Source organism: Grampus griseus (genome assembly GCF_964374135.1).
Source record: "Grampus griseus genome assembly, chromosome: 18".
NCBI classification, from domain to species: Eukaryota; Metazoa; Chordata; class Mammalia; order Artiodactyla; family Delphinidae; genus Grampus; species Grampus griseus.
The window spans coordinates 14,947,755-14,973,011 of NC_139012.1; the positions used below are offsets into that span (position 1 = coordinate 14,947,755).

At 40.6% G+C, this 25,257-nt stretch overlaps 1 protein-coding gene across 1 annotated transcript in view; it reads left to right on the forward strand.

Moving 5' to 3' along the window:
* The window catches only part of LOC309835850 (ATP-binding cassette sub-family C member 4), a 170,540-nt gene that overhangs the window by 54,455 nt on the left and 90,828 nt on the right, over positions 1-25,257 (forward strand). The window contains exons 13-18 of the mRNA XM_082675568.1: positions 2,011-2,107; positions 5,326-5,535; positions 6,893-7,033; positions 7,852-7,889; positions 8,283-8,377; positions 10,088-10,234. Coding sequence (XP_082531694.1) covers positions 2,011-2,107; positions 5,326-5,535; positions 6,893-7,033; positions 7,852-7,889; positions 8,283-8,377; positions 10,088-10,234 — 728 coding nt within the window. The remainder of the gene's footprint in view (positions 1-2,010; positions 2,108-5,325; positions 5,536-6,892; positions 7,034-7,851; positions 7,890-8,282; positions 8,378-10,087; positions 10,235-25,257) is intronic.

A 25,257-nucleotide genomic window follows, 5' to 3' on the forward strand; every position in this document is an offset into this window, starting at 1 on the left:
CGGCCCGACAGTGCATTTTCCATACTCGTTCAGCGTGTCCCTCTGTTCACGGTGCGGAGTAGCGTCTGCTTCCTTCACCTGTGGATGTATGCTCGACAGTTAGGACTGTGCCTGGTATCTCACCAAAGCCTGTCGAATGAATGAATGTAGATAGGTGCTCTTTTTCATTCTTATTTGATTCACTCTGCTACGGGAGGTACCCCCTGTTAACACAGCCCTTATATAGGAATATATATGGTATTACAGGATTAACACAGCCCTTATATAGGAATAATGCTTAAAGAACTCATCCCTGAATCAATTATTTCTGTATGGTATGTCTTGGAAATCTTTACTCTTAGAAACTTGGAAGATAGATTATTTTCCTAGAGATTTGGATTAAAAGTCTTAATTAGGAATAAATTTGTAGCCATCAACTGATCACTTTATTGTAATTATTTATATTACCTTTTCTGTGATGGAATTACAGGAAGAAAACATTCTAGAACTTTTGGGTAGCTCTGTCTTGGACATGGCAGCCCATTAGATTTGATTAACATCTGCCTTCAGTGGCTATTGACAGATAATTTTGAATTTAGGAGAAACAATTCCATGAAAAGCTTTAGTGCCAAGTCTGAAAAGGTGTTTACTTGGTCAAGAAATTTAGTACAAAATCTGAACTAAGACATGTCAAAAGGTGAAAATAAGTCCGTTTCGACATAATGGAGCGATGGCGTATGTGTCTACGTCCTGCGCTCTCGCTTCTGATCACAGACCCAGTGTCCAGCGTGTCCCCTTAGGACTTTTCTGTCCTGAGTCCAGAGCACATGACCGCTCGTGGGTTAGGAGGAGTGCAGGCGGGGCTGACGTGTACTGAGCGGATTGGTGGTTTGATTTCTCAGAACAGGTGGATGAGTTGTCATTGGCCTTGTTTTGAGATGAAGACACTGAGGTGTAGTAGCTTGTCCGACGCTGTCGGGCTCGTGAGAGGGACTGAGCTGCAGTCTGCTGCCTCCAGACTCTGCACCTGGCTCACTCAGCAGGCTGAGCTGTGGCCCAGGTCCCTGAGATTTGCTCTGCGAGAGTCTCAGGCACCCAGCATACACGCCTGGAGCCCTGCCTGTGGTCACCGGGGCCCCGGACCCAGCTACTCGCTTCCCTGGAGGGGTCGTCGGCCCTTGTGGGATGAGCCTGGGGCTGAGTCCCTAGGGGTCTGCATTTAAAACGTGGAGCAGTTTGAGGGGTTACTGTAAAAAAAAAACAACACTGAAGTTTGAGTACTTGAGGGGGTTTTGGCTAAGAGGATTGGCGTCGGTTGAGCCACTGGATGACTTCCACTGTGACGTGGACCATTTGGACTCTCATCTTTCATTTTCACATTCAGAAAGTTTTCAGTGCAAATGAAATAAGATTTACTTCCTGGATGAGACTGGGAGTGTTGTAGAGACTGATCAAGGCCATGATAGCATTTGTTTTCAATCTAATGTTATTTGGGAAGAAATGTCTACAAAACGCAATCTGGCTAAGGTTACTGAGAAGCTATGACTTTTTTAGGGGGGTTAATATGTACATCATAAACAATCACCTGGGAAACTGTCTACGAAAAGTGTGTCCATTTTTATATGACATACATCACTCTTCTCCCATTCTCAGCATAGGTGTAAAATAATTCGTATTGTAATTCAGTCAGCTTTTGGAATCTCAGTTTTGCTCCATTGTTTTCACTGTGAGCTATGTAAATAATTGTTAAGATCCGTTTTAGGAAAAACAACTTAGCAGTTGGTGCATCTTTCGCTGGACTGCTTTCTAGAATTTTTTAGTGGAGCTAGATTCAAACTTGCTGCTGACTTGAGGACCTAGTTGAATTGATTGATGTATATTTGTATTTAATTTGTATTCATACTGGTATTTGAAGTAGAGAACTTTGACTGCTGTCTTGTCTTTTTCTCATTATGTTTTCAAATTCTCTGTTTCCAATTTGGAGCACCTCCACTAACGTGCTTTTGCACGCTGTACCTTTTACATTTGTAGGTGTATTTGTCAAGCCTTGTATCAGAAGATCACAGTCCTAGTGACACATCAGTTGCAGTACCTAAAAGCTGCAAGTCAGATTCTGATATTGAAAGATGTAAGTAATTTCTAAAAGTCTGTGCAAATTGCTAGCACTTAGTTGTGTTGAAGTCCAGCCCTCCCCGCAGGTCACTCTCCTTGGATTCTTCATAAACGCCCTTTTCTGCCTCAGTTTTATGCCCCCCTTTTCTCAGAGCTGGTATCCATGGCTTTGAGGATGGATCCAAAGCCCTTAGAAATATCCCTGTTGCACTCTAAGCCACAGAAGCCCTAAACTGTATAAAAGTGCTGCTGCAGAGTTGCTGAATTATCAGTGTTGCTGTGAAAATTGTTAAGGATAATGATGCTATTTGATTTAGAACTTTTTATTTTCCCCTTCCACAACCTAAATCAAAGTGTATTATTTGGAAATTAGAGATACTGAGACATGTTTTTATCCACCTGTTTGTTGTACAGTTTGCCTAAAGAGCATCTTTCATTAATCCCAAAATGGGTAACCGAGCACCCCCAGTTAGAGATGCCCACTCTGCTGGTTTACCCAGTTGCTTTGTCTCAGTGCTCAGATCTTTTTATGTGTCTGATACGTGTGAGATCGTGTGCAGCAGGAGGACAAAGCCCTCCCTTCCCAGGGCTCCCATTCTTATGGGGACAGATGTGATGAAAGAGGGGGTGGGGCTGATATCCTGGCTTCCTCCCTGAGGAGCTGGTGCCTCTCCGGCCTGAGGGACACGAGGGTGCGGGCCATCCAGGCACCTGGGGGAGGGGGGTCCTAAGGAAGGAGCTGAGCTGGCAGGTTGGAGGAACGGCAGGAAGGCCAGCGTGTCAGAGGAGAGGGAGCGGGGGGCCATGGAGGGCGCTGGTCTCTGAGCAGTGGGCGGCAGGCCAGGAAGTGGGATGGAAGCTACTGGACGGTCCAGAGCAGGTGAGTGATGTGGTCTGAGGTGGGATTTAAAAGATTCCTCCAATGTTCGCTGGACGGGCAACAGCAGCAACAGAAGTCTTGGTATTGTTGAGAAGATTCTAGAGCTGCCATAGCAAAGTACTGAAGACTAAGTGGCTTAAAACAACAGAAATGTATCTTCTCACTGTTCTGTAGGCTGCAAGTCCCAAATCAAGGTGCTGGCAGGGCCGTGCGCTCCCTGAAGGCTCTAGGGAAGAATCCTCCCTTCCAGCTTCTGGGGTTCACCGGCCTTCCTTGGGGTTCCTTGGCTTACAGCTGCAGGACTGTAGTCTCTGCCTCTGATGTCACGTGGCCATTGCCCCGTGTCTGTCTTAGGCTCTTCTCTTCTCATAAGGACATCAGTTGTATTGGATTTAAGGCATCCCTACTCCAGAATGACGCCGTCTTTCCTTCATTACGTGTGCAAAGAAGCTGTATCCAAATAAGGCCACGTTCGGAGGTGTCATGTTTAGGGCTTGAACATATCTTTTTTGGGGGGCCACCGTTCATCGAATGCACAACAACTCACGTGTTTGGGGGTTGAGTAGAGATTATTGAGAATTTTGCCGAGTTAGTGGTTGTTTTATGCTTCGCTCCTTGTTTGCCTGTGTTCCTCAGCACTTCCATCGTGAACCCTTGTCTGTCCCAATAGGCCCTCACTTATGAAATGAATTTCTGCCATAAGAAAGAGTATTAAAATGCAGATCCTCTATTCCTCCCTAAATCGGGGCCTCAGATTCTTCCAACTTGAGGATAATGAATTTCATATGCAGAGACATGATGCTAGTGTGGTAAAGCTCCAGCATTAGCAGTATTAATGAGCACAGAATCGGTGATTGTCAGTAACCTGGGCGACCAGAATAACCAGTGTGTGGATGTGTCAGGGCCCCCTTATTGCTTGTTCTGAGGAGACCACCCTCAGCTTTAGTACTGTCAGAACAAGCAGTTATCCGCTGGTGAGCACCCTTGGGTGAGTTGGGGTCCATCCTTACTGTTTGCCTGGTCCCTCTCTCACAGTAGTGAGGGGGTGACTGCCTCCCCATCCCTTCAGAATTATCAGCGTTTGGCTGCAGAGTAAAATTGCTTTCTGTGTACCACTAGTCATTTCCCTGTGCATCTTACAGATAACTAAGTAGAAAGTTGTAATTTCCTTAAAGAAGGTGTATGCATTTTGCTTCCCAAGTGGAGCAAGACACAATATATCCTGAATAATTTTCTAGTTCTGCAGTGTCAGGTGGTACCCAAAGGCTTCACTGGGTTTCTCCCAGTGGCCCGCCTCAGGGGATAGGGTGAGAAGCGGTATCAGCTGGGGTCCTGGCCCACCTTCTTCCATCTGTCTTGCCTTCACCAGAGATGCCCTCCTTTGTTTAGTTTTTTTTTTTTATTCTCTCGTTTTAAAGTTAGTTTTATATATATATATATGTATGTATAAACTTTTTATTTAATACTGGAGTATAGACAGTGAACAATGTTGTGATAGTTTCAGGCGCACAGCAGAGGGACTCAGCCATACTGCCTTAACCAGAGCTGCCCTCCTTTGTTTAGTTTTGCATCCTGGGATTTCCCATATTTTGTTTGCAACTGAATGAATCAGCTGTGTCTTTTTTTGTATGGTGAAAAAATAGAAAAAATCTTCTGCACATTACTTTATATAACTTTGTAAGTGAGGGAAACTGCAATGATGTGTCACATGTGTTAAAAGAAAATGATTAGACTGGCTGTAGTTGAAGCAGTTGCCTGATTTGGGGAAGACTGGCTGCTTGTGATGGGTTGTTCGTTCCTAAGTTCTTTCTCAGACTAAAGTGCATTGGTTCTGGCTGAAGTTTTCGCTTGTGGCGTGGGGTACCAAGGCATTAGAGCCATCCCAGTCTTAGGGCCTCCTTGTTTAGCTACTTTATCAGGTGGAATATTGAATTTTCTAACTTCTGCGTTTGTGGGGAGGTTGTAAAGACCATGAAGACGCTGCAACGCCGCTCATGGGTTCTCTCAATTCCCATGTTGTCTAAACAGACTATATTGATACTCCCACCAACATCTGTGCTTTCTGCTTCCCTGAAGATGCCCATGATAGTTACGTCAGTGGTCTGCATTTTAAATTCCCGATCACACATTTCTTTCATATCCCCCAGTACCTAACGCAGGGTGTGGCAGAGAACAGAATGCTCAGTTCAGTTGAACTGAACTGGATTTGTTAACCAGAGTTTCAGATCTAAGGATCATTTTTTTAACAAAAATCATACTTTAAGATTAATTTACTTCTCTTGACCAGTATTTACATTATATTAGTATTATCAAATGCAAATGCATTCCTTTCAAATTCTTTATTGTTCTTTTAGGGAGAAATGGTGCAAAAGGGGACGTACACTGAGTTCCTGAAATCTGGGATAGATTTTGGTTCCATTTTAAAGAAGGAGAATGAGGAGACTGAGCCATCTACAGTTCCAGGATCTCCAGCTCTGAGGAATCGCACCTTTTCCGAGTCCTCAGTTTGGTCTCAACAGTCTTCCAGACCCTCGTTGAAAGATGCCGCTCCAGAGGACCAAGATGTGAGTTTGTCATCCTGCAAATGCCCTGGTCTGTCTGCTCTCGGTGGACTCGTGGACCTTCAGTCTTCTCCACTCGTGACATCTTCGTTTGTCCCAAAGTAGATCCTAAGCTGCCTAGGCCTTATTCCGTGGAATTGGTAGAATTAAAAGGGCATGCAGGGAGCAAGCCTGATTAGGGTTCTTCTTTGGGTGTAGGGTCGAGAATCTTATGGACTCCAGTAGTGGGTCTACTGCTATGAATTCCAGGATGCATGTGATATTGACATTAGAACTCTTCATGTTACCATAGTTAAAATCGTACTTGCTCTGGTAGACCCTGGCTTCCCTTGTTCATCCAGAGGCTTAATTTGAAGAACCCCTCATACCCAGCCTGCTATGACTTACATTAAATCAGCTACGGTTCCTACATGTTGGAATGTTCTGGCAGTGCAGGTGACTGATGGTGGTATTTTTCCCCATTGTCAGATGGCCTGTGATAGGCCAAAGGTAGCATGTCCAAAGGACCTGACACATAGTAGACACTTTGGAGTTAGTTCTTGTCTGTCTTTCTTATCTTTCAAGACCGAGAACCACACCTTATCCACCTTGCATTTCCAGTGGCCAGCATAGAGCCCAGGACATCCATAGCCCATGTGACTCTATAATGTATTCTAAGTCCTCCAGACAGAAATGCAGAAATGCACTAGATCTCCCTTAGAAACATGCACAGGTGTTCCTCGATATCCAATCCCTCACTCTCCAAACCCGGGAGCCTGGATGATTCTGATAAGTATTCAGATTAGTCGCTCACATTCCAAACTCAGGAATCCCTCTCTGAAATTCAGGAACCAAACAGATTTGGATCATATGCTGCTCCCCTGCTATCCAAACTCACATGTCTCCAGCTCACAGTGTGAACTCAGTTTACTCTATTTAACTAATATTTTGAACCCACACTTTGTTTTATGTTTCTATAATTGAGTGACACAAATAAACTAGAGGGGTATTTTAGCTACATAACATTTTGTATAATTATTTTGGAAAAAGCTTCTGCATTTATAGTTTAATCAGTTATGTTGTAAGGGGGCTATCAATCATGGTGTTCTAATTTAAGCAAAGGTCCCCAAGAACATTGTGCAAATGGTATTCCTTATCTCTAATAGATTCCTAGAAGTAGCATGGTTGGGTAAATGCATACATGGTTTGGCTAGATACTTCCACACCTTTCTCTGTGGGAGGTGGACCATCTTGCACGCTCCTATCAGCATATAAGTTGTGTCTCTTTCCCCACAGCTTTGCAGTGGAGGTCACTGTTGAATTCTAAAAATTGTAGGGTTCATTATTTATATTTTTGTCTCTCACTGCCTTTCCTTTCCAGACTGAGAATATACAGGTTACACTATCTGAGGAGAGCCGTTTGGAAGGAAAAGTTGGTTTTAAGGCCTACAAAAATTACTTCACAGCCGGTGCTCCCTGGCTTATCATCCTTTTCCTTATTCCAGTAAACATCGCAGCTCAGGTAAGTAAGGACATTTATTTTGATTTGTGCCCTGAGGTTGATACTTATAATACTCTTTATACTGTATTATTTATTTTACTGTATTATTATTTTTAATATGTGTATTAAGGGATTTATTTCAGAAAACTGACTCCATGAGATTGTGGGATCTAGCTGGGTGAATCTGAAATCAGAAAGGCAGGTGTGCGGGCTGGAACCCCAGGCAGGAGCTGACCCTGCAGTTTTGAGGCAGAATTTCTTCCTTCTCCAGGAAGCGTCAGGTCTTGCTCTTAAGGCCTTCGTCTGACTGGAGAAGGCCCATCACACTGTTCAGGGCAATGTTCTTTACTTAAGTTCTGACGATAGATGTGAACCACATCTACAAAATACCTTAACAGCAATATCTAGATGAGAGTTTCACTGAGTCACTGGAGACTGGGCTAGCCAAGCTGACACAGAAAACTGACCATCACAGTACCTGTCAAGCTTTTTTCCTTTGAAAAATCCTGACATTTATACAATTATTAACTATATTTTGCAGTCCACTGGGATTTGCGCTGAAAAGCGTTAATATGTGCGGAGCAAAATAAGTGAGACTTACTGGGTGTTGTGTGTCCGTGACAGAGAGATTCTAGGAAAAATATGAAGTCTTTTAGAGATTTTAACATGTCACATGCCCTTCCCTGACCTGTGGTTCTCTGGGGTGTGGGGCTTGCCCCGACCTGAGCTGGAAGGACCGTGTCCGTTCTCTGGAGCCTTTCCATCACCCATTCTAGTGAGTGGGGTTTGGAGGGGGTCAGTCATGTCAGTGTTTGAGTGATTGTTGTTTCCTGCTCCAGGTTGCCTACGTCCTTCAGGATTGGTGGCTTTCATACTGGTGAGTGATTCCTGGTCTGACCCAAAGTGCTAAAAAATCGACACGAATTCTCAGTTTCCCACACAGTCATGGGGGCGGGGAGATGGGGCTTGTTTAGCCTCCTCTTCTGATCCGCACATAGTTTCCCTGAAGAAAAGTTAAAGTTCCTGCTGGTGGGTGTGACCCTCCCATGGTCTCTCCTGATGTCTGACCCTTAGCGGGTTCCTTACAGACAGTTTTGAGAACTGTAAGTCATGATTCAAATGGAATTTTTATAAGGTAGACAGACACAGGGCCTTGTGAGCTGGGAAACATTTTCCAGCATAAAACATGACCCCTAAATCTAGGTTCATTTTTTTTTGTATTTACCTAATTCCATCTATTGCATAATGTTTTTTCTTCCCTGTTCCATAGGGCGAATGAACAGAGTGCCCTGAATGTCACTGTTAATGGACAAGGAAATGTAACTGAAAAACTCGATTTATACTGGTACTTAGGAATTTACTCAGGTAAAATTGAATCATCTGGTCTATTATACGAGAGTCTGAGGTGCTTACTATGAGCCTGTGTGAGCAACTAGGGCTTCCAGGAGTAATTCAGTAATGTCTTAACAGATTAAGAGTCTGAGTCGCATTTATTCTGTGAATTAATTAGAATAATTACTTTTAAAATCTACTACAAGAGAGAGGTTGAATGAAAACTCTTAATTTGCTCTGTACTGGATTTTGGAAGTTAAACCAGGATTGCACATTCAGAAAACCAGCCACTGGAAATATGTGGCTATTGTCTACTCTAATAGGTTGCTTTAGCTAAATCTTATATCATTATATGGATGGGCAAGAGGATTAGAAACGGATCCCCACCCTGTGGTTCGGATTGTTCCAATTCTTTCTGAATAAACCTTGGCTTTTATGGACCTTGGATGAAATCCTCTGGCAGCAAGGGCCCCCACATGAAAGCATTATTCCCTCGTAGGTATGCAAACTCCCCTTCGCCACATTGCTCATCTCTTGGGCTTCACTAATTACTTAAGAGGGAAGCTAAGCAGGGAGAAATCCAGTGTCTGGGAATTAGGATTCCGAGTCTTTCTTACCTTGAGATCACAATGTTATCGTGTCCGCAACTGTGCGATTAATTTAACTTCTGGCTTGCCAGGCTAATATTAACATGGCTGTCTGTTTTCACAAGAGTGCCTAGAATATATGTAGCTTTTAAAAGGAAATCCTCATCTAAAATTTTAAATATTCCCGCAGGAAATACTCACACAAGCCTTCTGCAAAGATAGAGTGAGTTATCTTTGTAAGAACATACTCGCTGAAATTTTGTGTGTATTTCGTTGATCTCTTGCTAAGAAATCTAAGCCCATTAGCTGTTTACCTTCTCAGTTGGTGGACTATGAGGGCTTAAAGGAAGAAGGAAGGGATTTTGTTATACATTCATATAGGATGGTGGGCTAAGGAAAGTGCCTATTGATGGAATCCAGGAATTTGAGCGGTTTTCATGGTTTAAATAAGTGTTGTGTCATCTAAAGGGAAAAAAGTACTTGGTGGAATATTTATTACAGAAGTTATTCTATTTAGCATTGTGAGTTCAAAAGATCTTAGGGGAGGGTATTTTAATTTTTAGGTGCATAGTAAGTACTCATATCACTAACAAAACGGAATTTAAATGATTATTTATAATTTGTATTTTTCTTACAATTCAGTTAGTTAGAAGTAGATTTTCTGCTTGAAAATTAATGTGGTATTGTCAGATTCTTTAAAGCTACTTGGGCTTTGTCTACAAGGAAATGGTAGTCAATCATTTCTCCTGTTACCTGTTAATTCACATGCTGTTACCAAAGCATATCACAATATTAGATCGAGACATGTTGTAATTAGTAAGATTTCAAATGCGAAGAAGGGACCATCAACTACTTTTAAAAACTGTCTTTCTTCTGAGCTTTTAGTAGAATGTATAATTGAATTAGGAAATCCTTGAATGAAATGTTATTTTACACTTGATGTTTTTCCCCATGAGGTTTCTGTTTAATGAGAGGAATACCATGATTTTTATATTCTTCTTTTTAAATGTACCTTGTGAATGCATTAAACTCTTTTAGAATCCAGATGCTTAATGGAATAAAGTATTTACGTAATATCTTTATAAGCTGCGTGGCATGGTTTAGCATCCTTGAAGAAAAGGCAGAGATCTTGTGCTGAGTGGTTTCTCTATTTCAGGGTTAACTGTATCTGCCGTCCTTTTTGGCATCGCCAGATCTCTGTTGGTTTTCTACGTCCTTGTTAGTTCCTCACAAACTTTGCACAACCAAATGTTCGAGTCCATTTTGAGAGCTCCAGTATTGTTCTTTGATAGAAACCCAACAGGTAAGTCAGACACCAAGTTTCTCAGTAAATATGTCTTGTTATCGTACTTAATGCCTGATTACGTTTGATATTTGAGATGCTTGGAAGAAAATCACTGCATGTTGATCCATTTTCTACAAAAAGCTTTGCTGCTGTTTTTTGCCTATGAGAGGATATCTGAATATAGAGGCATATAAGCTTTTATTCCAGTTTATGTGTGTGTGGAAAGATAAGTGTATGCTCACTTTGCAGAATGATTTAGGAGCCGATTTGTTGTGTGGCAAATGAAACACCCTACATTTGATGCAAATATATTTAAATATTTTTGGCTAGTTGCTAAAATATTGGCTGTGTTATATTCTGTTAAGGTAGGTTGTCTGCTAGAACCTTCTTATAATGAATCTCTACACGACAGGCTGTGTGTTTCTTTCTTTCATTTCCCATCTGCTTGTGGAATCACAGAGCTCTGGCATGTGCCGTGACTATGACGTTTACCTAGAATGGTAATGAAAAATTAATTAAAACCCAAGATTAGTGAAATGTAAACATCCTTTTCAATAAAATTAACTGTGTAATTTACATTGGGCTTTTGGTGGCATGTAAGAGGCCTTGTGGTACACAGCAGGTGGGTCTTCAGTAGTAAGTTTCTGGATATGAGTGTCCCTGGAGGTTTTTCAGTGGTTGCTTCCTCCACACTCAGGCCTTTGACCCGTCTTGCTCCTGACCTGGGCTCCTATGAAGAGTTAGTTCATCAGCATACATGCCCTCTCTGTTCACTTGGTTCGACTTGTGGTGAGGCCCAGGGTGGCTTTGTTTTTGCAGGCAGTGATTGACAGTACCTTTCAAGGCAGGGATGTGGGCGGGAGGGAGGACAGGAGTAGCCTTGGCTTGGCCATCAACTAGCCATGTGACCAAGGCCAAAGCAGATACATACTGCTGAGCAGGCGAATCTCAAGGCAGGATGTTGTCTGCCTTGTTGTAAACGTATGGACTCTGGAGCCAGCTGCCTGGGTTCAGTTCTGGTGCTAGTTACTAATAGTAATAGTCCGTTAACGTGATATTAATATTTATGTGTTGGTTATTTAATTTCTCTGTGTCTCAGTTTTATCTGTAAAATGGGGGTGCTCTTCACACACTCATTAATATATTGATACTGTTAGAATTAATTAGGTTAATACATTCACAGCGCTTAGCATACGGTCAGTGCCTAATGAACCTTAGTGACTATGAATACATGGTATCTGGGAACATCCTCTCCTGTGAAATGGGAACAACTGCTGCCCCTCCTGTTTCCCAAGACTGTCGTGAGGATTCAGGAAGACTGTGTAGGGCGGCATGTTGTGCAGATTTATTCAGCACGTGTTGTTTAGTCCAGGCACTGTGCAGAGCACAGGACGGTAAACGGCAGAGGCCCACACAGATCTCGTCTTTTTATGTCATCATCATGCAAAAGTGATTGGAGGATGATGTGCTATTATGGCTGTGAAGTTGCTTCAATTTGTCAGTTAATGTGAAAACTACAGCCATAAAGTTGGGAGCAGTAAGTGGGACTGGATGTCTGTTATCACAGCCTCTGAGTGCTGGTGACCACAGTTAACCAGGCTCTTCATGTTCAAGACCTGTAGGCTTCTTCAGACGCTGGTTTATTTGTCATTCAAGGATTTGGGACCACGTTTAAATCTTTGAGGTCACTCATCTTAGAGCAGCCGGCACGCTCGTGTTTACCTTGCCTCCCCCTCCTGTATGTATTAGCAGGACTTGATTCCTTCAAGAAAATACAAGCCCAAATAAGTACTACAAACATAGGCCTAGTTTGCCCAAAAGGTTTAGGGGCCAAGAATTACTTATTTACTCTTTTAGTGGTAGATGAAAACTTTTTTTAATTAAAAATTTTAAGTGATCGAATTTAATTTTCTGTTTGGATAAAAATTTTGTGCTTTTTACAGTTGGAAAAAGTACAAATTCTTACATGGGTAAGAATTATGCCTCTTAGTTGACATTATTGATTGTGTATAACCTAGTAATTATATAATACTTTTTAAAACTCCCCTCTACAGTAGAGAGATGGACATGCTTGACTTTTACGTTGCATTAAATATCTGCATTTGATGCGTCCAAGTTCCCAGCATAAAGTTGTGGCCCCTGAGTTCCAGAGTATGTTCTCCAGGTAGCGTGGAGAGATCAGGAAGCATATCCTTCCATTGTCAGAGCACACTCTCCAGGAGACCCCAGGGGTGAGTAAGTTTCCTGTGAGTTCAGGATCCTGACAGCCTCCCAGAGTTAGAAAAGGGAGGGAGAGGAAGGACTTTGGCCAGTGTGTAGAGTTGGCATGGTGACCGATGGAAGCTGGAAACTCCAGGCAGAGGCCCATCGGATCTGCCCCATACCCAGTCTGGCTGGGATTTGCAAGCAGTTCGCCAGAGTTCCCTTCTGCCCACTTGTGCCAGTAGATTCTCACTGACCCTGAACTGGATTGTCACTATGCCTTTTATACATTCATCCATTGGTGGGAATGCTCCAGATGTCCCGTCTCCCTTCTCATGCTTCATCTCAGATCCTCATGAACTTTGTTAGACGCTCGGGTACTCTGCACTTATGCTAAGAACCAGGCCTCCAGGGGAAGTTCCTGAAACACGGGTTGTCCTACCAAAGTCCCAAGTTCACTTGTATTTTAAGAAGGAGGGCAGAGTCAGCCTGGCAAGTGTGCGGTTCTTCTGTATAGCATAGTTTCTCTGCCTGCAGTTGAACATTCCAGGAAGCCGATTTTAAAGAGGGTTCCATCCCTCTAAGCTCCAGTGGCTATGTTACTCTCCACTTTGAATCCTTGTATTGGGCGCATGAAGTTTACTTAGTTTGTTTATGTAATTTGATAGCCTATTGCCTACGGGTCTTTCATAATCTGTTCCTTAGACTGGCAGAAGCAGTGTTTCCTTTTTCTCCTTTCTTCTCACCTTCCCGTTAGCTCACCGTCTCTCTGCTGCGCTTCCTTCCTTCGGTGTATTTTAGTAATGGCACTGTGTGTGTTTATTAAAGTGCCACACATTTCCGGGGGCCCCGACATTTCTTACACGATTTGACTGCAGCTGGATTTGAACAGTATAGAGCCTTTGCAGATGTGGGCTGTGTCCCTGTGCTGTTTGCTGCGTCCACCTCTTCCTAGCCAATCTTTGTCTTTTATCACCAAAGCTGCATTTCACTTGTATCAGATCTTCATACACAGGTAACGCAAATCTCAGGTCAACAGTAAATCAGTTAGAAATTTAGAGATCATTACTATTTTGAATCCAAATTGTGTTTCCGTTGAACAGGCAGAAGTTGTTTTATTTTCTACATCTGGCACAAGAGGGCAGCATGATCTACATTATTTCAGGGATATAATGTAAGGGGCACCTTATTGCAAGATCTGCTTTTTTTGTATTAAAGATTTCTTGGAAATTCCATTTTTATGTCTTGAATCTTTGTATTTTGTAGTATTGATACAGAATTTTAAAAACACTGTTGTGGTTTATTATGTGTGAAACAGTAAACTCTTGTTGTCCTGAAATATCTAGCATTTCAAACAAGGTATTTAGATCTCTTTTTTTTTTTTTTTTTTAATAACAAGTTTGGTTGTTTTTTTTTTTTTTCGGCTGCGCAGGGCGGCATGCAGGGTCTTAGTTCCCCTACCAGGGATCGAACCTGCCCTCCTAGCCGTGGAAGCACGGAGTCTTAACCACTGGACTGCCAGGGATTTCTTAGCTTATGTGTTGTACCCTAGTCACGGGAATAGACTGCTGTTGACTTTTTTTTTTCTTGGCTGCTTTGGTTGCTGCGCGCCGGCTTTCTTTAGTTGCGGCGAGCAGGGGCTATTCTTAGTCGTGGTGCACAGGCTTCTCATTGCGGTGCCTTCTCCTGTTGCGGAACATGGGCTCCAAGTGAGCCGGCTTCAGTAGTTGTGGCACGCAGGCTCTAGAGCGCAGGCTCAGTAGTTGTGGTGCACGGGCTTAGCTGCTCCGCGGCAGGTGGGATGGGATCTTCCGGGGCCAGGGATCGAACCCACGTCGCCTGCATTGGCAAGTGGATTCTTAACCACTGCACCACCCGGGAAGCCCCGCTGCTGACGTCTTGACTGGATATATTTTAATTCCTGAAGGGTAAAATACGGTCAGTTGTAGGACCTGAGTCAAACATGAGTTTTGTAAGAAATATGACCACACAGTTTCTTCCATTTTCATCCATGCCATCAGAGTCAGCAGAAATATTTTATTCTTATCAAGTGTCTAGAATTTCACCCTTTGTTTTGGAGAAAAGATGAGAAGAGGGTTGTCGTGCTTTTTCATGCCTAATCCTTGTGACAAGACACTTGGCTGAGTGCTTGGAGTGCAATGGATTCCGGATAAATAATTGTTTATTTTCTGTCAGTTTGCTAATTTGGCTCTAAGAAACTGTGCCACCGGCGTTGCTAGATGTCGTATTTCTTCTCTTACGGAGTCGCGAAGTTAATTGGATTGTGGCCAGTATGTTCATTTCACGCAACTTATTTTTCTGCAGTGTGCGCACACGTGTTTGTTCACTTATTTATGCATTCAGTGTAAAAAGAAAGGTACAAATGTATATCTTTAGTTTTTCTTTACAGATCAAGTTAAGTTAGAGCTAACGCATTATCAAAAGAGAAAAAATACTAATTTCTTTTGTTCTTTTTATTCTTCTGGTAGCACTACAGTCTAAGAGAAGACATATTCTCTTATCTTCTGTAATCAGAACTCTAGAATTGCCCTAAGGATTAATATTTCCAACTTGACTGAGTGGGAAATGAGGCTCTGCAGATTTCACGCATGTAAAATACCCCGAATTAGGATGTGCATCATGTAGGAATTGAGGGTTGGAGCAAGGAGGAGGGTAGTGGAGGTTTGAACTATTGCCGTTTCTTTAACCTGGAAAGGGAGTCCTTAGCCTCCACTACAAGTTGCTAATGAACTTGTGAAGAAGTGAAAAGTGATTTGAAAGCAACGTGGTGAGCTTTTTGTAGTATCAGAATAACCCTCTTGCTCTAGTATTTATAAAATCGGTTGTCAACAGACCACTGCCTTGCTAGAAAAAAGAGTCATCCGTAGGGAAGAATAATAATTGCAGGGATACCTGTCTGTTTATTCAGTTCAAATGACCACTGAGGTTAGTGCTAAATGCATATTTTTAACAAGTATAATATTTCAGAACTGTCAAAATTACCTTGATAATAGGCCTGTTAAATTATAGCTCTATAAGTTAGGAGGTAAGATGGCTCTGCTTAGCACACAATAATCTATGCCTGTCCACACAAGTGATTCTGCTGAGCAGGTAGCATGTTGGAACAAGAAATACTGGTCCTGAAACCTCTGATTTATGGTAGGTGTTGTTTTGACACAGCATCATTCAGACGATTTACAAGGCAAGGCTTCCTGTTAAAATACTTCACCAGTGTCATCATTCGTCACCGACATAAATATTCAGTAGTGATGCTGGAAAATTGGTAATACGCCCATTCATGCCAAATCACTTGCTATGTTTCCTTTCAAGTGAGATCTGTTGTGGATATGGTTAAAAGAAACTATGATTTTTCTTCCTTGAGAGCAGATGAGCTGTAAGTAATTGAGAATAAGAATAACAACTATCCTGACAGCTTTCATGTACTCATCTTGCCTAGGTTGCTTTTAATTCTGGCTTAAGTCCTACAGCCTCACCGCCCCCCCCCCCCCCCGCCTTTGTTTTTCTTCCCTTTCTTTGCTTAGTGCACGTTGTAGAGAACATATTTATATGTACATTAGTTAAAGAGGCTTTTTGTGTTCAAAGGAAGAAGTTAGTCATCATCTGAAAAGCTTTGTTGCAAAACTAAAACACACATTTCCCCTTTCATTTTTCCTTGTTAAAAATAACAAATGCAAGTGACTATAATGGGAATAACACAAAAGATTTCATCAATCATGATGATTCTCAATGGCCACATAAATATTACTTTTTCAGGTTTCAATTAAACAGCTAATAGTTTGAAGTAGGTGTGGTAATTAAATCCTGTTGGGTTGTGACATATTAAAAATAATGTTTTTCACGTAACAATGGTTATATGTACTTAAAGTCTTATCAGGGTGATATTAAGTCACATTTTATGGGTGTTGCGCGTTTACTGCTAATAGTATCATAGAAGCCTTTGTTACGAGTTTAAATAGTTACATATATTTGATTACCATTGTTATTTTGTCAGTAATCTCTATAAAGGTGATTATTATAGCACTTGTCTACACCTGGTAAATATTGCAACATTTTGGTGTACATTTTAAATCTATTAGAATGTTCTGATTACTCTTTATCCATTTTTTTTCTCTGTTAATAGTCATACATGGAAATACGGACAATTTAGTAACAGAGAAAGCACTGTCGTTCTCCAATAAAATGTTAAAAAGATACGATTTGAGAAGCTTGTACCTTGTTCGATGTGCTAATGGTACTGTCCCCGGAAATTGTTAAGGATGACATTTTACTTGATTGCATTTAAAACTTTTCCAACATCGTAGGATATAGAAGTTCTCCACTTCATTTTAATATGTGTTGTCTCAACCTTCAGCTTAATTGGAGCCAGGTGGTCTTTGGTACCCAGGACTTCACTGCTGTATTCCAGTTTCTGGTCTTAGTGTGCTCAGTAATTTGGCATTATTTTATGGGATGTATGAATTATAGTACAGTTATCCCTTGGTATCCTCGGGTGGTTTGTTACAGGACCCCTGTAGATACCAAAGTCTGAGTAAGCTCAGTGTCCCTAATACAACCTATGCACATCCTCCCATATACTTTAAATCCCTGCTAGATTACTTACACTTTTACTTATATAAGCAAATTCAAGTTTTGCTTTTTGGAGCTTTCTGGGATTTTTTTCAAATATTTTTGATCCATGGTTGGTTGAATCCAAGGATGTGGAACCCATGGATGGGAAGGCCCAAGTGTAAGTGTAATTCAAATACTGTTATTTAACAACACCTGCCTCCCCAGACACACACACAGACACACACACACACACACAATTACTTCAACCTTGTAGCTGTTTGTGACAGTCAGAAAATACATCAAAGTAGTTTTATGACACAGTTCATTGCTTTTGTACAGCTATTTCAAGAGAAACTGGAATAGTTCTTCGAGGTCGGATTCAACAACAATAAACATTAAGTATATCAATTTCCTGGATTGAAAATTCCATATGGTTTTGCTTTACGGCCAAGTCTTTCCCCTCAAAGATTTGATTTCAAAGCTCTCCTATGACACCATGGGGCGAAGTTTGATTTTCATTTTCTAGCTGGAGCCGTCATCTTCTGTTACCATTTCTTCCCTGCCTCTCCTTTATTTTAAACATTATTATTATTTTGCCATGAAGAGAATGGGAAAAAATCCAAATATTAATAACATTGAGCCAGCAGTGTTTTATTTCACATAAAGTTATGTTTTAGTTAATTAATTGATTTATTTTAAAAATATTTATTTATTTGGCTGCGCCAGTCTTAGTTGCGGCGTGTGGGATCTTCTTTGCCGTGTGCGGGATCTTCTTTGAGGCGTGTGAGCTCTTAGGCCTCTTAGTTGTGGCATGTCGGGTCTAGTTCCCTGACCAGGGATCGAACCCGGGCCCCCTGCATTGGGAGCCTGGAGTCTTAGCCCCTGGACCGCCAGGGAAGTCCCCATAAAGTTATGTTTTTAATCTCTATAGTACTTTTCGCAAGTACAAGTAAATTATAATTTAGGTAATTATGTATTGACTGCCTGTCTCCTCTGTTAGCCTTGTGCTCTCTGCCCTCCTAGAGTATATCTGTGGTGTTACTGTGAAAGCCTCCAAGTCAGGATTGGGCAACTGTAGCTGCTTTGTAAGTATTTGTTGACTGGATGGAAGAAAGGGTGTTCAGGAGTGTATTTGAATCTCTCCATGCCATGATCTCGAAGAACAGTGGAAGTTTACAGTCTTGAAAGAACACTTGGTGTTTATATTAAATTGAATTCTTCCTTATAGTTTATTTTCCAAAGTAGAATTTGTAATAGATTATTTATGGTGGACTTTGTTTTTGGTGTTTGATGGCATGAAGAAAAAAACCACCCATATTGGTTCTTTGGAAGCTGCGGCTCATAGAACCAGACTATGCAAGGTTCCAAGTTCTCCTAATGCCAGTCAGTCACGGAAATGAAACTGTCGAACACCTAATACGTTCCCCTGTGGTTTAGTTGTGCATTGAAGACGAGTCTTGGCACTTAAGAGGGTTAAATATTTGATACCTGGTAGTTTTACCTTATAAACTACAGTCCCTTAAGAAGTAAAGAGGGGGAATTCAACCATTTTAAAATGTCAGTAGACATTAGTAAACTGTTATTAGACAGGGAGCTCAGATGTAGGTGGAGATGTTGCAGCGTTCCTGCTCCGCTAGAACAGAGCTTTGGAAGAACTGTCACTTCACTTTTAACTGGGGCTTTTTTACTCATCAAAATGACCATTTATTGGTCATTTACTGGTTGTCAGTTGTGGTCCCAAGCACTGGAGCAAAAAGTCCTGTCTTCAAGGCATTTGCAAATTAAAAAAATTGCCGACAGTGGATTATTTATTATTATTTTTTTAATCTAGTGTTAATATTCTCAATTCCATATAGTAAAGGTACAGATTCAGAGGCCTGTGGGCTCTTAGTTGTAGCATGTGGGATCATAGTTCCCCGATCAGGGATCGAACCCATGCCCCCTGCCTTGGGAGCATGGAGTCTTAACCACTGGACTGCCAGGGAAGTCCTCTTTGGGCTTTTTAGAAGTGTGTTACAAATGCTTTGACAGTAGGTAGAACATAAGCAATGACATTTTCTCCATAAGTAATGGTATCATGAAATCAACTATGATCTGTTGAGTGTTCTTTTCATTCTTGGTAACCACAATTATTCTGTGAAGAATTTCCCCCTCATATAGATAGAAAGTCCGTCTGACAAGCTTCAAAGTGCACTTTGAGTGGAAGTTTATTAAAATACTGTGGTTAAATGGAAAGATGTCATGAAATCAAGTTCTCTGTTCTGGAAATATTTTCCTTTCATTTCTTTTTTGCATCTGCATTTTAATAGATTGTATCACACGGGGAAATGTTTCAACCCTTGAACACCTGGAAAGTCTATTTTAGACTTGTTATGTGTTTAAGAATCTTTATCCAGACATTATTCCAAATACAGTCATGCTCCTCATGATGGGGAATCCTGCCTCTGGGTCTGCTGCTGGGAGAAGGCAGTGCCACCGAGCAGCGTGTTGTTAACACGTCAGGAGAAACCAGAGTACCTGCCCTGGTTGATTTTCAGCCCAAGTTCCTGATTTTGGGATGTTTAAGTCAATATTAGTTAATGATTTCTCTCTGAACTTCAAGTGGATGTTTCTAGAAGTGATTTTTTTTTTTTTTTTTTTTGCGATACGCGGGCCTCTCACTGTTGTGGCCTCTCCCGTTGCGGAGCACAGGCTCCGGACGCGCAGGCTCAGTGGCCGTGGCTCACGGGCGCAGCCGCTCCGCGGCATGTGGGATCCTCCCGGACCGGAGCACGAACCCGCGTCCCCCGCATCGGCAGGCGGACTCTCAACCACTGCGCCACCAGACAAGCCCTGGAAGTGTTCTTTTGACTCAGTGACTGATCTTATTCTTTACGCTGCTTGAGGCATATAATGAAAATGTATAGAGACTTTTGAGGGTGTGGTAAGAAAAACAAAGCTTCCACCTCTTTCTGTTCTACACAAAGATATTTGAACAGATACCACAGTGCATGTGGATTTGTCCTTAAACGTATTTTCTTACATGAATAATTCTGTTTTTCTAGGTTAGTAGCAGTGCTTTGAGATGTAGTCAAGATCATGGATTAATTTTTTTTCATTACCTTCACATATTTAAACATAGAATAAGAAATGGTTGCTTTCTTACATGTAGTCATTATTTTTAGAATTTTTTTTATCTTTTCTGTTGGTGTCAGACTGGCCTGGGCTCATAAAATTTATTTCCTTTGGAACTATAAATTTATTATTTTTCCTTTTGGGAAAATAAAGTGGCAATAATATCCTAAAATTATATCTCATGGTAATATAAATCTTAACTATATTTTCCTCTTAGCATAGAAATGAAAAGGTTGTCAAATATGGCTTAATGAGTTCCACCGATGGGTGATACTGTAGACAGAAATATTTTTTATTGGTGCCAAGTTTTAAATGTTAGTCTTGACATAATCCTGTAAATAGGAGGAAAATAAACACGTATTTCAAGATGATGAGTAATCAGTGTTGCTAGAAAATTGTTCTTCCTTGACTTCAAGATTAAATAAATCGTTGTTGACATAAATAGCCATGCTAATAAAAGGCAGCACCTGTGTAATCCAGTCAGTGGTTTAGCCTTCAATCAGATAAGCTGCTGTGTTTGTAAACAAATTGTCAAGTCTTTAGACCAGGTGAGTATATTTCAGTCATACATTAGGGAATTTTAAAACTTGAACGAAGGAGGTTTAATTCCCCTTGATATCAAATTTTTTAACCACTCACATCTCCTTTCACAAAGTAGACACTATAAGAGTTTCATGCTTAATTGACCTGGCCTTCAGGTGTTTCATCTCTTAGTTGTTGTTATAACCAAGTTGCCAACTTTTTAACATAAGATTAAGGTTTGAAATTTTAGGTAACACAATGAGTACCTTACAGGTTTCGGATAAACATTGAGTATTTTTAAAAATATACCTCATCTTTTCTCTCCCCCTAATTCTTATGTCCATTTTTTTTTTTTTTTTTTTGCGGTACGCGGGCCTCTCACTGTTGTGGCCTCTCCCGTTGCAGAGCACAGGCTCTGGACACGCAGGCTCAGCGGCCATGGCTCACGGGCCCAGCCGCTCCGCGGCATGTGGGATCCTCCCAGACCGGGGCAAGAACCTGTGTCCCCTGCATCGGCAGGCAGACTCTCAACCACTGCGCCACCAGGGAAGCCCCCTCTTATGTCCATTTTTTATTTGATATCAGATAAGAGAACTTTGTCATCAGTAGACATTTTAAAGCTATTAATGGAAATGGAGTTGGGATGTAGGTGGAGATATTGCGATGTCTTAGATCTGCTAGAACAGAGCTTTGGAAGAGCTGTGCCAGTCACTTCACTGGCACGATCAAGACCCTCTTGATTGAAGCACAGTTATCTTAAGCAGCATTGATGTGGGCTGGTGGTGGTGGTGGTGGTGGTGGTGGTGGTGGTGGTGGTGTGTGTGTGTTTGTGAATGAGAGAGACTTCTTTTGAGTTAGATTGTCACACCAGAACAAGATTCGTATTATTAGATTCTATTAAAGAGATGTAAAATTTAAGGTTTGAATATTAACCAGACAATAAAGTGATCTTTGACTTTACCAACACCAAATTGAATGGTTTTCCTTTATTTTACAATAGTGGTTTTGACTACTGTAATTTGGTATCCACAGTGCCCAGTGGTAAAGAGAACAGACTTTGGAATCAACCTGCCTGAATGTGAATCCAGCTTGGCCAGTGACAGACCTTTGTCCAGTCATTTAAACTATCTGCCTCAACTTTATCTTTACAATGGGGATGATTGTATAATAATAGCACCAATGTTGTTTTATGTGTGTGAGAATTACTTTATGTAAAGCACGTAAAGCAATGCCCAAGAAATAACTGACATTGATTGAATTTTGACTAAGTGACATCATGAAATTTTAGCGATTTTCCTTTTTGTCTTTTCTTACCCCTACAAAATCCAGAGGAATATGTTAATTTTGATAAAATGGTGGGAAAGGATGTGTGTATTTTCCCAGATGCAAGGAAAAATATGTAAATGATCAAGACTAACAACCTACAAAGCAAAATCAACGGCATGTTTTTTGTTTGTTTGCTTGTTTTGTTTTTGTTTTCATCGGGGCTTAGCTTCGTTCCTGAGTTCATTTTAATCTAGTTTCACAGCGGGAGCTCAGTTTTGCATGTAAGTACCAAACATCTGGTCTGTTTTGTTTGTTTGAAAATGATACGGCTGAAGTTTATTACAGAAGTCTATTGTATAATTAAGTAAAGACAGTTTGAAATTTTATAATATAACTTCTATTTAAATGGAACATTGTAATTATTCCAGGGAACGGCTGTACTTCTTAGGAGCAGCAGGGACTTACTATTTTTTAAAGAAAACGCTGTAACTGGTCAAAATGTATTCACCTTTTCCAAAAAGCATGAAAAATGGCAGATTTCACAAGTGAAAGTTAAAGTTGACCTAAGGCAGTTTTAGACTGTCCAGCCTTCACATTTTATTCATGGGATGTTTTTAGAGAAATTTCGTGGTTTGTTCACTCAGGTTAATTCCAGGCAGTTTTCCTGCATTTCCGTCAGATGGACATTCTGATACTTCAGAACTTCTTCTCGTGCAAAATAATGGTTAAAGCAGCTTGGGATGAAAATGAGATTCCCTGTTAGTTGTTATAAACCGTAGATTACATTTTTAATGCAGTTAAAGGCATACCAAATGCAACAGAACAAATACAGTTTTCCTATAAATATTTCTCAATTAGCATTAATAAACGAACCATGTAAATGCCATAACTTACTGGCTGGGTAAAATGGCATTGAGGTCCCTGAAGAATACATCATTTTGGGTGGAGAGACCTAAGTGAAGACAGGGAGAGCACTTAACTTGGTTAACACCTGCCTGCCAGGTGGCTGTATTAGTTAGGCAGGGAGCCCCTACCTTGTCCCAAGTCTTGGCATTCAAGAACTCAGTTATGTTTGAGAGGCCTTAAGCTCTGAAATTCAATGATTTTATCATCCTGCAGAACTGGCTTAGAAATAATTTGATGAAGAAGAAAACCAAAAATAGGTTGTAAGGACTTAGAGGATTTTTGTGATAGTAGTTTCCGCACACGGTATAATGTTTCAGAGATCTGCTGCACGACAGGTTTCGTCTGTTGGCAGTTATAATGTAGTTCCCTATCATTGAACATCAGCCTGAAGTATGATAAATTTGGACTACTGCCCTATGTCTTGTCATTTCAGAGCAACGTTGGAAATGTATTTGACAATTTAAACTTGTTAAAATACCGTCTCTTCCATTGCTTCATTTCATCTTTAATACCATCGAAGCACAAGAAATTTTTTTGCAGTCTCTTCTGCCTCTGTCAGATGCATGGTCTTCTTTACCTTCTTGCCGAATCCTCTACTTACTGTCCCCATTGGTTTTTATTTGTAAACCATAGAGATATGATGCCTCGAATTGAAAATAATGACCCAGTTTGCCCCAAATCATTAATCATCATACAGATTATATAACTCAATATTTAAGAAGCATCTGCATATGCCAGTGTGCTGGGAATTTTGCATAAGGTAACCAGATACTGTATTCTGAAATCTCCATGGCCATTTTCTAAAGATCCGGCACCCATTCCTACATATTATATATCGTTATACAATAATGGCAGCTCTTCAGGTAGAGGTGAAGTTATGTTTAGCATAGTATTTCCTATGAAATGAATGTGGACATTGTATGAATCAGAAATTGTTTCAGAAATTTCCATGACCTGGACAGTCTGCACGAAACAGGTATTTCAGTGTGTATGAAATGAATGGATATGTGTATCTGAGTGTGTGTGTATGAATTCTTTGATCTTCATCTTCCTCATTTTGTTTATCCAGCTTTTATATGAGCTTCTTGCTTTTATCAGTTCTCGGAAGGATTTAGCATTTGAAAATGAATTAGTTCCCGAATGGGGGTCGGAGATGGATCTTCCATCTACAAGGAAGATGACTGTTTCTGAAAACTAGATGATCATTTTTGCCTGTTCTCGTGGCCCTATTTTTTAAGAGACTTTTACTAGTGCCTTGTCATGACTTTTAAAAAAGGTATATTTGTGGTGCAACATTGTATAAGTTTAAAGTGTACAACGTATTGATTTGGTCTATTTATATTGCAGTATGATTGATATTGTGTTAGCTGACTAACACCTATGGCATCATATAATTATAATTTATTCTCATGTTGGGAATGATTAATATCTAGTCTCTTAGCAAATTTAATATCTATAGTACAGTTTTGTTGTCTGTCATCACTGTACTGTGTTTTAGGTCTCCAGGGCTGCTTTATCTATTAATTGCAAATATAGACCTTTAAACATCTCATTTTACTGTCTGGTTTTATGAGTTTGATTTTTTTTTTTTTTTTTTTTTTTAGATTTCATATATAAGAGATATCATACAGTATTTGTCTTTCCCTGTCTGACTTATCTCACTTCGCACAATTTCCTCAAAGTCCATCCGTGTTTTTGCAAAAAGAAAAAAGAATTTTCTTTTCTCCCATGGCTGAATAGTATTTCACTGTGTGTGTATGTATCTATGTATTTATCTATACACATAACATCTTCTTTGTCCATTCATCTGTTGATAGACTCTTTGGTTGTTTCTGTTATTGTGAATAATGCTGCAGTAAAAACAGGAGTGCATGTATCTATTCTAAATCCTATTCCATTTCTGTCTTGACTTTCAGAATAAAATTTTTGTAATTTTATAACTGATCATAAGTTAGGAAAATGTTAGATCTGAAATTTATATTATTTGATATTATAAGAAAATATGTGGGATCTTGGTTTCATAGTGAGCTCATCTTTGGCATTTAAGTCACTCTTGGGAGTGAAAACAGCAAAGCGTGCGTGTGAGCGTTTTTTTCCCTAACTTAAGTGGGGAGGAGTCAGAGAGTAAGAGAGTTAGTTCTCAGATCCTGTCATATTAGAAATGCCGTTAAGCATCCCATGATGTCTTTAATAATTTGCATAAAGAGAAAACTACCCTTAGTAGGCTCTCTTGGAAATATAGTTTAATGTTTAATAGGGTTCATGTTGACTTTAAATGGGAGAATATTATGGTTAGAGGACTCAGAGTGGACAGAATGGAGATCTGAGAAGGTTCCTATTGGGGGAACCACAGCAAAACCACTCCCTGTATTATAGGAACCCCACCCAGCTCTTCGGTAGATCTAAAGATATGGCGGTGCTATCGAAGATTGGGTAAGTTCTCGCATTGGTTTAGTTTAGAT